Below are 14,025 nucleotides of genomic sequence, written 5' to 3'. Positions count from 1 at the left end.
ACACACACACACACACACACACACACACACGCAGGGGTGTTGCATGCGCCTTCTAAAAATAGTGCACAGTAGTAAATAAAGGCATCGTGCTTACCTGTAGACGCTGCCGGATCAGTGGGTCTCGAGCTGTGTGACGGTATGCGACGTACAGCAGCTGTGAGTCAGATCAATCATTAGATTATTTCCAGATCCAGCGCGGCAGCTGCTGCAGCTCCTACTGTTGCATGTGAGATGGCAAAAATCACAGGTGCTCTCTGAGAGGCACAAGAGACAGAAGCTGCATGCGGCTTCATCCTCCAGCTCCCGGCTCTGACGTTCAAAGGAGGGGTGGGGGTTGCTATGACAACACCCCTGCTGATTGCTGAGAGGATGGAGGGAGTGGGAGGGAAACTTATATAACTATAATCATTTTTTTTTTTGGGAGGGGGGGTGGTGGTAAGAGGTAGGGAGAGTGGGATGAGAGAGAGGGGGGGGGGGGGGGGGGGGGGGGGCAAGCCCTTCAGATGTCTCTGGATGCTTGTCGCCTTGCTGCTTGCTGCGTAAAATCAATTCCACTCCATTTAACACCGAGGCCATCACACAGTTTATGTGACATTGAGAGGGAGGGAGAGGGGGGGGCATTTTTGGGTGAGCAGCGCCTCTCATATCTGCTCTGACTGACGGCAGCTGCAGTGTTTTATGGAGTCACTCCCCCCGAGTAAAAGCTGAAAAAATGTTTTTTGTGTCTTGCTGAATAAAGAGATGGCCTACATAATGAAAAGTTGTCAGAGGATGTCATCTGTTTTAATGCCATTTCCAGCCCACACATTTGGATTCAATCCTTGAAAAACTGCCGAATTACAGAGATCAGCTTCAGATGAAGAGCCATGATATCTGGAGACAGAAATGACTGAATAATTACACAAAGGAGTGACAGTATTGTTCCAACAGTTCTGGTTTAATCAGAAAATACAACGTATCAGAGAGAACAATGAGGTCTTGAATGATTTCCGCTGCTGTCTCGTGTGTTTTCAGTCCAACAAACCTTTTCAAGATATGAATTAAACCTTCAGATTTGAATCATGAGAACAATCAATATTTTTTCCAGGAAGCAGACGAGGTAGAAAGTATCATCGCCACTGGCAAAGTCAATGTTGTATAAATTTACACAGAAATACAGTTGCAACAAAAAATGGAAACATCTTCAGACGTCATCATTAACTGGACTGTTTGAGGTTCTTTTTTGTACTGTCATGTATTTTTATTAACTCTTCATTTTGCTCACATGTGTGTGTGTGTGTGTGTGTGTGTGTGTGTGTGTGTGTGTGTGTGTGTGTGTGTGTGTATCTGTGTGTGTGTGTGTGTATGTGTGTGTGTGTGTGTGTATGTGTGTGTGTATTTGTGTGTGTGTGTGTGTGTGTGTGTGTGTGTGTGTGTGTGTGTGTGTGTGTGTGTGTATCTGTGTGTGTGTGTGTGTGTGTGTGTGTGTGTGTGTGTGTGTGTGTGTGTGTGTGTGTATCTGTGTGTGTGTGTGTGTGTGTGTGTGTGTGTGTGTGTGTGTGTGTGTGTGTGTATCTGTATGTGTGTGTGTGTGTGTGTATCTGTGTGTGTGTGTGTGTGTGTATGTGTGTGTGTGTGTGTATGTGTGTGTGTGTGTGTGTGTGTGTATGTGTGTGTGTGTGTGTGTGTGTGTGTATCTGTGTGTGTGTGTGTGTGTGTGTGTATGTGTGTGTGTATGTGTGTTTCGCTACATTTTTGTTAATTTGCTTGTTTTTCTTGTATTTGGCTGATTATGTGATGAACTGTGGACCTTAATTGTTCTTGTTCTGTTTGTATTTTTACTTACAAAACTAATAAAAAGAGTTTACAAAAAAAAAAGACTTAACTGGTGTAAATTTCAATTTCATTTTATCAATATTGGATTCATTTGACATTTCCACATTTAGAACTGATTATTCCAGGTTTCTAAAGAAGGTTTATAATAGTGTTCAAATAGTAACCTATACTAATGGAGAATATAATATTATGGAAATGAGCTGAGATGAGAAAAGTGTGGTGAGACCTGATGTGTAATAATTCACTATGACAATGTGAGGACATGTTTGTGTGTTGGTTATAAAGTTGGTGTGTGTCCACTAGGCTGCAGCTGCTGTGAGAACACGTTGGTCTGCAGGAAGTCAGAAACAAACGGAACGACGACTTCAGGATCATTCAGATGGACGTGATGATCCCCTGCTACTGTCACCACCGTGTGCTGAAAGACAAAGAGAAATGAAATGAAAAGCTGAGTAAAAGTTTAACTTAAAGGGGAAAAAAACATGTTTTGCCTCCAATTCCTTTATTGAATTTTACATCTTCTTCCTCCTGATCTAATCTTCACTGTCACTTTTACTTTCTTCTTCTCCTTCAGTTCAGAGGTTCTGTCTCCCACTTTGCTGGCCCTACAGCGCTCCACCACCACCAGTATCTAGACTCTGGAGGATCCTTTCGTTTGGGCATTTAATGAGGATGGAATGTAATTAGATGTAAGTCTTTCTCTGGTGCTACTGTCAATAAATATTGTCCTTATTATCTCCGCCAGGCATGAACCTAGAGGGGATCATGCGTTTGGTCGTGTGTGTTTCTGTCCGCAGCTAATCTCACATACTGGTGGATCCATCAGCCATTTTTTGTGTTTACTGTTATGACTGTACGCTCAAGGACTTCTCGTGGTTGCAGTGACTCACAATTTTTGAAAAACCTACTTTATAACACCTGTGACAGCTGACGCTTCGCTCCTCTTAGCCGCAAGTGATCAACAACTGCTTCAGTTTGGAATCGTGTTTCCGCTACAGACAAACCAATCATGCCTTGTTGCCATGTTAGATCAATCGGTGCCAAATCTCGGTACCGTGAGAGCAGGTTGTGAATTCAAATAAACATTGATAAGATTCCTTGTGAGCGTATCGTAAAGCTTAGATTTTCCTCTTTTCAGCAGCCCTCGCCATTTTATGGTACGCGTTATGAGATTTCTGGCAATCAGCTAAAAACAAGGCTCACCTGGTCTGTTGCAGGCCACAGTTTGGTCTTTGTCATATGTCTATGTCATATGTTCTGATCCACTAAAGTTCGGCACGATACGAGATAAATAAATCCCTGTTTTTGTTTTCTTCACCACCATCTTGACTGCACACACCTGGCAGAGATCTGCACTCTACTCTTCTAGTTAAACTATAAATAGAAAAGAGGCTATAATTAGAAGTGTTTAGTTGATGCACGTCCTCTGTTCTCACCTTCAGGTGTACTTGAACAACGTCTAGCATGTTCAGTAGGTCAATGTTGAGGTTCACATCTGTAAAAATGTCCTCTGAGACACTGAGTTTATACTGTGGTGCTACTTTTGCATCAGTGCATCTGTCTGCTACAACACACAGACACAGTGTTTAAAACACTAACACTGCTTGTTATTCATCCGTGCAGGGTGAGTCAAATCTGTCACACGTCAGCACAATTAATGCATTTTGGTAAATATTGCATTTCAGATGAGTAATGTGTCTGTCTGATTAACCTCCTCCCTCCAGGCACTCTGCAATGGTTCAGTCATCACAGTAAATGTCTTCTAACATCTGCAAGACTCACATTTCTGTCACGATAGCCTTGAAGAAGCTTGTCGGTCACTTTCTGTTTGTCTGATTCTGGAGATGTTTTACCAAAGCCTTCGTCTGCTCTAGAAAAACAGAGATTTCAAACATCTTTAGTATGATTTGCTTTGGGGCTCAACATCACATTTTAAAACAGGAATAGGTCATAACGTTATAATGCAAACATCCATTTCAGTGTAATGATCAAAGTCTTACAGAATAAGTAGAACAGAGGCTCGTATCCTCGACTGCATCCCCAGACTCTGCTCCAAAGTTACGCGCGCTATGTTTTTCTAAAAGCAAAAAATGAAACACACACATGTACTGTACGAGCAGAACGCTGCAAACATATTTAACAGAGATGATGAGGTGAATGTTGGTGGAAGGTTCGGGAGGTTAAAAGTGACTTACAAAATTAACTCGCAGGTCTCTGGAGAACACAAATCCTGCTAAAGAGAAACACATTCAGCTGCCAGCAGATGAAGGAAAGCAGAGAGAGATTATTCCTCCCTGTGAGGAGGAGAGGAGATAAAAACGTACCTCCTTCCACTCGAACTAGACCTCGCTCTAAAAGGATGTTCACAGAGTCTTCAGACAGAGTCGGGTTTGCAGCCAACAACCTGAAAAAAGAAATTAAAAAAACTTCAGCTAAGAGCTACAAACAGGCACATGAACAGCTGCTGTAGTATAATAGTCTATTTCTTTCACTAGGATGATTATGTTAAACAGTCATATATATATATATATATACATATAAATATACATAAGTGGTAAACTGGAGTGGTGTGACACCTCTCAACTGCCTTCTCATAAGTGTAAACTCTTTTCTTCTCTTCTGTCTTTTTTTCAAACTGGAGCATCTCATCCATCCCCTGCTTCATCACTTTGGATATTTCTGTCTGCAAGAAAAGGAAATGATGAGGTGAGAGAGTCAAACCTGCTGACCCAAGTGGAACATGGAGATAATTGATGAATCATTTTCTTCTTCATCTACACAGACCATCTTTCCTTTAACAGCTTGCTATATGCAGTATAGTGATAATAAAAATGTTGAAGTACTGGATATAAAGGTATAAATCCAAAAGCGTCCAGGAGAATGACAGCATCCACCATCTCAGGAAACAGAGCACTGAACTGTGGGAAACACGATATGGAACCATGATACTGAAACAGGATGTGTGTTGTGTGAAAACAGTGATAAGTTGCATGTGATGAATCTTAGTTACCATGGCAGCAATGTTACCACCTGTAGAGAACAAACCATCATCAGTCATTTTGTTGTCACAAACTCAAATTCAAATGGATTCAAGCTTTGATTGGAAGATGATTATTTTCATTAACTGTCAATTAATCAATTAGTTCATAAAATGTCAGAAAATAGAGAAAAATGTTCTTCACACATTGTCAAAGTCAAAGTTGACGCCATCAAACTGCTTGTTTTTACAAAACCCAAAGATGCAGAAAAGTAGTAACAAGTTGGGACCATTTTATACTTTTGCTTAATAAATGACTTAAACGATTAATCAATTACCAAGTTGGTGATATATTTTCTGTTGATTTATTGATTAAATCACACATTGTTTCAGCATTATTTCCTTTCTTGATCATGCTACTCACAACACGGTATAATGAAACTCCACTGGCAAATTTAATCAGTCAAACCTGATTTTAAAAAGCATCTTTTTCCAGTAAAAGAAACATCAGGCCTTAACGAGGTTTTATTGCAGCAGATGTGCATCATTTATATTTTGCTGTGTCAGCATGGTGTGTGACTCACCCATACTGTGGCCTATGATGGAGAATTTTGTCCACTGGAGACCTGCGGGAGTTATTTTAAAGGAAACACCACATCTGATTACATCTAGTTGTTCTTACTGCTACATTTATCACTTTATAGCTGGTTTAACTGCCACAGAGACGCAGAGTCCTGAGGAGATCCAACATCCTGCTACAATCACATTTACAGAGAAACTAATGGCTAGAAAGGTGCTGAAACTTCATGAACTCACACACCGTCAACAACTCTGCGTACGTCCGCCACATATGCAGGAAAAGAGTAGAAGACTCCAGGAGGACGATGAGATGACAGACCGTGACCTGGCAGGTCCACCGCCACGCATCTGCACTCTGAGAGGACGGAGACAGAGACAAATGTAACGAATCACACTTCAGTCTCACTTACTGTCATATTATTTCTTTTACAAAATGTAGGCGGAGGAGAGGTGACAGCTAATATATCACAGTGTTGTTTACTGAAAGTTTAATTTGTATCACCTTTGGGTAGAAGGGGAATGAGGGTGTTGAATGTACCACAGTTGTCAGCCCAGCCGTGCAGGCACAGCACAGGACGGCCGTCATCAGGACCCCAGACTTTACCTCTGATCTCCCCCCAGGGGACTGGTAGAGAGAGCTCTGAAACTGGACACACATCACAGTCATCAATCTGCAGCTCAACATGAGGATCTGACATATCTACTGTTGATACAAACCAACAAATACAGAATTTCACAGCATTGAAATTCATGATGCCTGAAGTGGGAAAAGGTTAAAAATCCACTTGGCCTGTTTTGGTTATTGAGAAATACTACCTGCTTGTTTGATTGTAGATAACATTTCAGATGATCCTCAGTTTAGCTGAATAGACAGCAAAGAAAACATGCAGGCAACCTTTGACCTTTAGAACCTAAAAGCCACATACAGCTACCAATGAATTTGATTGGATGTTCAGGATGATGAGCTGCAATCACAGCCAATCATCAAACACTGCAGGGGCAGGTGTTACCTCCCAACAAGTCACACAACCCTGTACGTTTGTTCCCTCAGTGAGGTCTGTCAGACGGCCTCCAACCAGGAGAACAAGTCTGAGAAAGTGACATCGAGTTCCTGCTGAGAACAGCAGCTCTGACATTCACTCCTTTCTCTGCAGTTACGTAATCTCTTGAACACACTGTGCTGTTTTGGTGGGTGAATTTTACTGCCCAGCTGTGTATCTTGGATATGTGCTGCTCAAACAAGCTCCACCAGATTGAAGACAATTAAAAGACTAGAATGAACGTCCACACTGAAGATCACAATCTGGCTGATTACTGCAACACAAATAAAAGACACTGATCAGCTTTCAGCTCCCAGCGAGCAGTTTATACATCTATATGTGATGGGTGCTCAGTGTCTGACTGCAAGACTGAGATTACATCTGTATCATCGTAAATATTTTTAATTTCAAAAGTTTGAAATGTTGTCTACTTCACCGTAAAGTTCATTCTCAGTGGTTGTGCACTGGAGGCCTTAAGTTTCCATATCACACTTGTGTAAGTTGAATACTGGACCATGATTGGCTAAAAATGAGTTGTGATGTCACAAACCCTGCTCATACAGGTAAACTCAGATTTAAGATGAGCACAAAGAAACTTTCCGCCTTCAGCAGATGAAAGTATCAAAGTCTGCACACACGTCATTCTGCACAGTGAAGCTCAAACATCACAGGAAGGTTGAAGTTTAACTGCTTGTAATTTTCACTGTTTGCTCGTCTGCCTGCAGGTCTTCATACATTCAAGTATCAAGTTCAAGTTCAAGATCACGTTATCTGTGCAAAGAAATGCTGAAGATGAGGCTCGGCACTGTGGGCAAAGGTAATTATTACTGACAATATCAATAAGATAAACGATAAAGATATAAAGTAAAGCAAAAGACAAAGAAGCCTTCTACAGATAAGGAATTGACAGAAGATAAAGGACCCGTGTATAATCAAATGAGATGAAACAGGATAAAGTTTAGTGAAATAAATGAGAAAATGTGCAGCTTCCTAAATGTTACACAAGTTCACTTCTTCTTTCCTGCTGGTGTATTTTATTCTGTGTGACTTTATTTATCTGGTTTTGTACCTTTTAAAGGAGATGATGCTTTTCCTGTCAGCGCTCCTGGAAAGACCTCACTGTGAAGATCAAGCCATCACAGAAAACCACAACTTTTATTCATTTGCTTTTAAGTGATTCTTTTATTATTCTACTGGATGTGTTTCAATGAACTTCCATGTTTACTCCCTTTGTGTTGTGATTTTTTAAATATTTTTTCTTCTTCTTGACTGTTAGCTTGTTCTAAAAAGTGCTATATAAATTGAATTATTATAATTATATGTTGTTACTTGTTCATTCACCCACTGTCACAGGATAAACACATAATTCACCTGTCATATGACTACATGTTTCAGCAGAACTTTGTCGCTGTGTACGATAATAATAGATTTTGTGGCACTTTTTTTTTTTATACAGGAAACTTATTTAAATGTAAAATACATCTATAGAGAGAAGGAGAAAGGTAGAAAATCAATCATCTCAAACTGACCAGAAGCGTCCATGATTAACTAGCAGAGGATAGTAACACAATGAAGGCTGAATACTGAGGCTCGATGTTCAGCAGATATGAGAATAAAAGCAACAAACACAGACGTGATGCTCTTTGAATGGAGCGGGCCTCGTGGTGAACATCTGCTGAATCTCTGAACAGGAAAACCAGCTTTGTCCATATAACACTTAAACTAGGCTGCTGCAGAAGGCATGAATTTATCAGAAAGCTTTAAATTATTAACCTATCTGCAACAAAAGACATGAAAGACATGGCTGAGAGTCAGGATGGCTGTTTTACTGCATCTGCTGCCCAGAAGTTGTAAACACTACAGTCTAAATACAGCAGAACAATTCAAAATGTCCATTATTAATCTAGTGTTCCTCTCACAACAACCTTCAGTACCAGTTAAAAGTTCAGTTAAACATCTTTTTTAATGGTGCTGTGAATAAAATTAATGACTATTGGTAATGTAAACAATATGAAATGTGACAGTGTGTTAGTGAAATGCTTGTGTGTGTGTTTAGTTTATAAGTTAGACGTCTTCTTGTGTTTTCTGTCCTCTGGCTGTGACAACACTTTGGTCAACAGGAAGTCAGACACAAACGGAGCGACGACTTCAGGATTATTCAGATGGACGTGATGATCTCCTGCTACCGTCACCACCGTGTGCTGAAACCGAGACAGAAACAAGAGGAGAGAGATGTTCACTGAGACAGAAAATAATCCCCACAAACCACTTCAAACAGTTGTAGCTGTATTCAGGTTCTGTCCCAGTTGGAAACTCACATTTCTGTCTCGGAAACACTGGAGGAGCGTTGAGCCAAATTTCTTTTGGGCTGGTTCAGAAAATATTCTATCAAAGCCGCCTTCTGATCTGGAAGGAAGAGATTTTGAACATATTTAGCTCAGTGTGAGAGAAGATATTCTACTGTCTACTACTGTAGCTATGAGAAATATATAGTATAGAGAGAACAATGTGAACACAACTAGAAACTATGAGACTGTCTGTTAGTTTGTCATGACATTAGCTTCCGTATGTCGGCTGTTATAAATGTTGTAATACTGTTGCCATTAGTTGCCAACTATTTTCATATTCGATTAACTGTTTTGACTCATTTTTTAGGGAAAAAAATGTCCAAACTCCGATTCCAGCTTCTTAAATGTGAATATTTTCTGGTTTCTTGAGTCTTTTGTGACTGTAAACTGAAGATCTTTGGGTTTATGGACTGTTGTGGACAAAACTAGACATTCGAGGACGTCACCTTGGTCTTTGGCAAACAGTGATTGATATTTTTTAACATTTTATGGACCAAACAACTAATCAATGACTGGAAACATAACATCATGATAGTGTAGGACGTCTTACAGAACAACTAGAATTGAAGCTCGTATCCTCGACTGCATCTCCAGACTCTGCTCCAGGCTGATGCGCACTGGGTTTTTCTGAAAGCATAAAAGGAAACACACATAGACTGTACGAGCTAAATGTTAAACCTCCTGTGGAAAAAATACAAAGGTAACAAAGAAGTGGTGGTGAATGGTGTGGGGGGGGGAGGGAAGGGGGAGGGAGGGGGGTTAAAATGACTTACAAAATTAACTCGCAGGTCTCTGGAGAACACAAATCCTGCTAAAGAGAAACACATTCAGCTGCCAGCAGATGAAGGAAAGCAGAGAGAGATTATTCCTCCCTGTGAGGAGGAGAGGAGATAAAAACGTACCTCCTTCCACTCGAACTAGACCTCGCTCTAAAAGGATGTTCACAGAGTCTCCAGACAGAGTCGGGTTTGCAGCCAACAACCTGAAAAAAGAAATAAAAAAAAACACATCAGCCGACTGTACAGACAAAGCTACTAGAAGTCTAACAGTCCGTTTCAAATGACCCAGCAACTGAAAAACGATCTCACCTCTCAACTGCCTTCTCATAAGTGTAAACTCTTCTTTTCTCTTCTGTCTTTTTCTCAAACCGGAGCATCTCTTCGATCCCCTGCCTCATCACTTTGGATATTTCTGTCTGCAAGAAGAGAGACAGAAAAGATGAGGTGAGAGAGTCAAACATCAGCAGAGCTGATATCTCTTAATGATATGAAAGAAAGGATGAAAATAAAATAATACTGCAGGAATCATTTTCACCACTTGAATGAAAATTATTCTACGAACATCATTTAAATGATTGTGTGATATATTACAACAGGTACAGTATGTAAAATATACTGTATGTACTAATAATGACACTCAGGTCGTCTCCTCAGTAAGATTTTTATGTTCAACATGTTTGATTTGACTGTTTACATTCACTCATTTCCTTCCCTGAAACAACATTCAGAGCTTCATTTTGGGACATAAATAAACAGTTGAACGAACAAAATCTAAATAAAACATTTTACAGATTTTTCTTCTGGGTCACAACGTCAGTATTTCTAAAATCCTGACTTTAGTCTTGCATTTAAAACCGTTAAAGCTCTGCAGTGACTTTCTCTCGAATACCGAATCTGTCGGCAAGAACCCGAAGGCGTCGAGAAGTACGAGAGCCTCGACCATCTCAGGATACAGAGCACTGAACTGTGAGGAAAAAACAACATGAAGCACATGATGACACAAGAAAATACAGCAACATCATCTCCGTATACTGCATGAAAAGAGATTTTACACACTTACCATCGCTCCGATGTCAGCACCTGTAATTAAGAAAGAAGCAGTGTGTGATTTACACTTTCATTATTTTATAGGATAGAAAAACCATATAAAAGATGTAATTATGTTTACACAAACAGATGAAGATAAATTCTGCTCCGATGCTCCACTCACCCATACTGTGGCCTATGAGGGTGAATTTCTTCAACTGGAGAGCTGTTGGGAGTTAATTTCACACATCATCAACCAGGCAGGTTCAGTATTTCATCACAAAACACGGACATCTAACTAGAATGAGGGTAAATAGTCCCGAAGAGGCCTCGCTTAATGCTTAAACCTACACGTACTGAGTCTGAACTCACACACCGTCAGCGACTCTGCGTACGTCCGCCACGTATGCAGGAGAGGAGTAGAAAGCTCCGGGAGGACGATGTGAGGACAGACCGTGACCCACCAGGTCCACTGCTACGTATCTGCACTCTGACAGGAAGAAGAGAAACTCAAATACAGGAACTGGATCAACACACACATGTTTGGTTATCGCTTTATTTTATGGCTCCATTCTTAATCATTTGTACTTTGGTATTAATTATAGATAAAATAGAAACAAGGTTCTGTTGAATTTATAAAAGCTGAGTTTCATTATGAACTAATCTGCTGGTTATTTTGTTGAACTTTTATCATTTCAGGGGAGTTTCACCCAGTACAACCACAGTCTGACCTGCTGGTCACTGAGCCGCTCCACTGGAGCAGTTGAGGTTAAAGGTCAAGGGCACCTCGGTGGTGGTAAAGAGGGGGGGGGGGGGCAAGTACAGCTTCCTCACTTTCCTCACATAGATTTATCCTGCTGGTCCCCATTAATTTCTCAATTAATCAATTAATCTTTTGTTCAATAAAACAGGAAAAAAAGTAAAAAACATCCATCCCAGTATTCTGGAGCCCAGGGTGATGTCATCAAATACGTTGTTTTTGTATCAAAGTATCCTTTATCTGAGCGTCACAGCAGCTCAATAAGGAGGGAAGCCTCCATCGTTACTCAGGACACATCAACCACATACAGATATATTCACTACTGAAGTGTCTTCTAACAGTAGTGATGTTAGTGTTCATGTTCAACTGTTTCACTCTTTCTATTTCTTTATTATTTGTGTTTTTGCTTGATAAATGATGTAAGCAGTTATTAAAACAGCTGCTGATTAATTGTCTTTCAATCAATTAATTAACTAATAAAATAAACTGCTTTATTTAAGCTCATATTAACACTAATTCATCATTCAGTTTTTGAATTGGACCCTTGAACCCGCGTTGCTGTTGAATTGTATTCTTGTTGTCTATATGATCACATTTCTGCATGTTTAGCTGATCAGACTTCAGATTAAATGACTCTCTCAGCACTTAATTAGAATTCATTCATTCATTAATGAATTGGAAGAATACCAGCTGTGATTATCATTGATTAATACCAAAAAAACAAAATGTTTTCCAAGAAACTTCCTACAAAGTTATTAGATAATGATTTACTGATTATAGACCTGCGATGATTAAAGACAATTAATCACCAACTATTTTGATAATTGATTTATCACTTTCAAGCAGTTTTTATTTGATGCTTTTAGGTCCTAAAATGTGAGAATTTACTGTTTTCTTGGTCTTTAATTGTAGTAACTGAACATGTTTGGGTTTTTAAAGACATCAACCAAATGATTAGTCGATTAATTGCAAAAATAATCAGCAGATTAATCAATAATAGAAATACTGATGAGTTACAGCTGTAGAAAATGATGGACCTGTAAATAAAGTATGATGTCATTGGTTTCCTGTGATGGGATTAACTTTGGACAGAAAGAAGAATTTTGAGAGAAAGGAAGCTTGTGGCAAAGTTTGTGAATAGTTAAAGTCGTGGGATTGAGATCAGTTTTAAGTAGTCTGACGATGTGACTCACCTTTGGGTAGAAGAGGAATGAGGGTGTTGAATGAACCACAGTTATCAGCCCAGCCGTGCAGGCACAGTACAGGACGGCCGTGATCAGGACCCCAGACTTTACCTCTGATCTCCCCCCAGGGGACCGGTAGAGAGAGCTCTGACACTGAAACACAGACTTCAGAGAATTAACAGCTGAAACTGTTGAAATTAACAACAGATATTATCACTACTGTGCATAAATGTTTGATAAAATCTCATAATTTAACATCCAGGAATAAAAACAGTGTGTTAAAAGTTCAGCACCAGTTTGTGAAAAGGCATCATTTATAAATGCTGTCATCTTAATAAATCATTGATTAATCCTTTATACGTCATTTATGAGCCTTTTAAAAACAACTTATAGGTTGTCAGATTGAGAAGAATCCTCCTGCAGTGTTTCAGTGTCTCAGATAAACATCCTGCAGTCTGCAGCTCTGACAGGCAGCTCAAATAAACAGTGTGGAAAAGATAAAAAATAGCAATTTTCTCATCACTCAGAAGCTACTGAGTGATATTTATTATATGCGTGATTTTCAGTCCAAACAGACTTGTTGAAGCCTCCTCACAGCTTCACTGTTACCTGCTTGTGTCATTGGAGCGGATGTTGCACAAAGTCTGACGCTTTAAAACTTGTAAAATACTTCCACAAATATTTCAATAACGCGTCACCGACTCCTGAAACTTATTAACAGGAAGTTCTGTGGTTTCCTGAAGCTGCAACCAAACATTTGATTGGGTAAGTAATAAAGGGGCGGGTCTTATCGTGACACCTTGATACTTTTCCCTCGGTACGGTCTGTCAGGCGACATCTGATTGGTGATAGTTGATTGGTGTTGCTAAATGATGACACAGATTCTATAAAAAGTCTTTAAAAGCCTCAATCCGTATTTTAACCTCCTGATGTGCAGATAACTGAAACACAACCAACCTAAACTACAAGTTTGCTTCAGATAAAATGTTTTTCATTCAGCAGCAAACAAACTGTTACTGAAACTGTGTCCTTTCATAGATGGACAGATAGATACTCAGAACATATGAAACATACTTTCACTACAATATTAACACACAAACTGACACCTGGTCCACGAGGAGCCCATCTAACCACAACATTCAATATATTCATACAAAGCAAAAATGCTCCTAAAAACAGGAGCAGTAAAACCTGCAATAACTATGAAGTGAATTTAAAGGAAAATAGAATAACCTGCATTTCAAATGAGAACTTACAAATTATACAGCCACACATTTAAAAGTTTCACAGCTGTTTTATCCTCACAGATAACATCATTTCTTTGCTTTTGCTGTGGATCCAAACTGAACAGCTGCTGGGGCCAAAGATTATAACAACAACTCCCACGAGGGTTTGTTGGCATCCTTTCCTATAAAGACTCACACCAGTTGTGATTCCTGCTTTATGTTTGTTACGACAGTTTACCTGGAGGTGCAGCAGTGGATACAGAATAAGGGCAGAACTCCTCAGCATCATGT

General features: G+C 39.7%; 2 protein-coding genes across 7 annotated transcripts; both read right to left on the bottom strand.

Moving 5' to 3' along the window:
- Positions 1-1,705: 1,705 nt before the first annotated feature.
- LOC121882856 (serine hydrolase-like protein) lies at positions 1,706-6,287 on the bottom strand. 4 transcript variants are annotated; one of them, XR_006092175.1, is made up of 13 exons: positions 6,188-6,287; positions 5,874-6,017; positions 5,613-5,726; positions 5,377-5,418; positions 4,826-4,845; positions 4,659-4,733; positions 4,392-4,498; positions 4,140-4,219; positions 4,011-4,048; positions 3,816-3,892; positions 3,598-3,685; positions 3,252-3,310; positions 2,150-2,233 (listed from the first exon to the last, which is right to left on the bottom strand). XR_006092175.1 is itself a non-coding variant. In XM_042391328.1 (12 exons), exons 1-12 carry the CDS (start codon positions 6,210-6,212, stop codon positions 2,093-2,095), a joined length of 951 nt encoding a protein of 316 aa, XP_042247262.1. In that variant the 5' UTR covers positions 6,213-6,287; the 3' UTR covers positions 1,706-2,092. The 4 variants fall into 4 exon arrangements, 3 of the variants coding, with proteins under 3 accessions (XP_042247262.1, XP_042247270.1, XP_042247281.1); XM_042391328.1 differs by lacking the exon at positions 3,252-3,310 and having other exon boundaries at positions 1,706-2,233; XM_042391336.1 differs by lacking the exon at positions 3,252-3,310 and having other exon boundaries at positions 1,706-2,233; positions 4,011-4,045.
- Positions 6,288-8,216: 1,929 nt separating this feature from the next.
- LOC121882841 (serine hydrolase-like protein) lies at positions 8,217-13,440 on the bottom strand. Of its 3 annotated transcripts, none has more exons than XM_042391302.1 (12): positions 13,118-13,440; positions 12,518-12,673; positions 10,941-11,054; positions 10,749-10,790; positions 10,599-10,618; positions 10,428-10,502; positions 9,848-9,954; positions 9,662-9,741; positions 9,533-9,570; positions 9,310-9,386; positions 8,730-8,817; positions 8,217-8,612 (listed from the first exon to the last, which is right to left on the bottom strand). In XM_042391302.1, exons 1-12 carry the CDS (start codon positions 13,128-13,130, stop codon positions 8,469-8,471), a joined length of 954 nt encoding a protein of 317 aa, XP_042247236.1. In that variant the 5' UTR covers positions 13,131-13,440; the 3' UTR covers positions 8,217-8,468. The 3 variants fall into 3 exon arrangements, with proteins under 3 accessions (XP_042247236.1, XP_042247243.1, XP_042247252.1); XM_042391309.1 differs by having other exon boundaries at positions 9,533-9,567; positions 13,118-13,439; XM_042391318.1 differs by having other exon boundaries at positions 12,518-12,661; positions 13,118-13,437.
- Positions 13,441-14,025: the final 585 nt, after the last annotated feature.

This window comes from Thunnus maccoyii, chromosome 2 (genome assembly GCF_910596095.1).
Source record: "Thunnus maccoyii chromosome 2, fThuMac1.1, whole genome shotgun sequence".
NCBI classification, from domain to species: Eukaryota; Metazoa; Chordata; class Actinopteri; order Scombriformes; family Scombridae; genus Thunnus; species Thunnus maccoyii.
This window is presented reverse-complemented; position numbering and strand designations above follow the sequence as displayed.

Excerpts from the sequence above, each read along its gene's own strand:
- LOC121882856 (XM_042391328.1), bottom strand. The coding sequence starts at position 6,212 with ATGTTATCTACAATCAAACAAGCAG. Across the intron at positions 5,727-5,873 it reads CATTCCCCTTCTACCCAAAG|AGTGCAGATGCGTGGCGGTG; the intron begins GTGATACAAATT and ends CCGTCCTCTCAG. Across the intron at positions 4,220-4,391 it reads TATGAGAAGGCAGTTGAGAG|GTTGTTGGCTGCAAACCCGA; the intron begins GTGTCACACCAC and ends TTCTTTTTTCAG.
- LOC121882841 (XM_042391302.1), bottom strand. Across the intron at positions 10,791-10,940 it reads CGTACGCAGAGTCGCTGACG|CTCTCCAGTTGAAGAAATTC; the intron begins GTGTGTGAGTTC and ends AACTCCCAACAG. Across the intron at positions 8,613-8,729 it reads AGTGTTTCCGAGACAGAAAT|CACACGGTGGTGACGGTAGC; the intron begins GTGAGTTTCCAA and ends TCTCGGTTTCAG.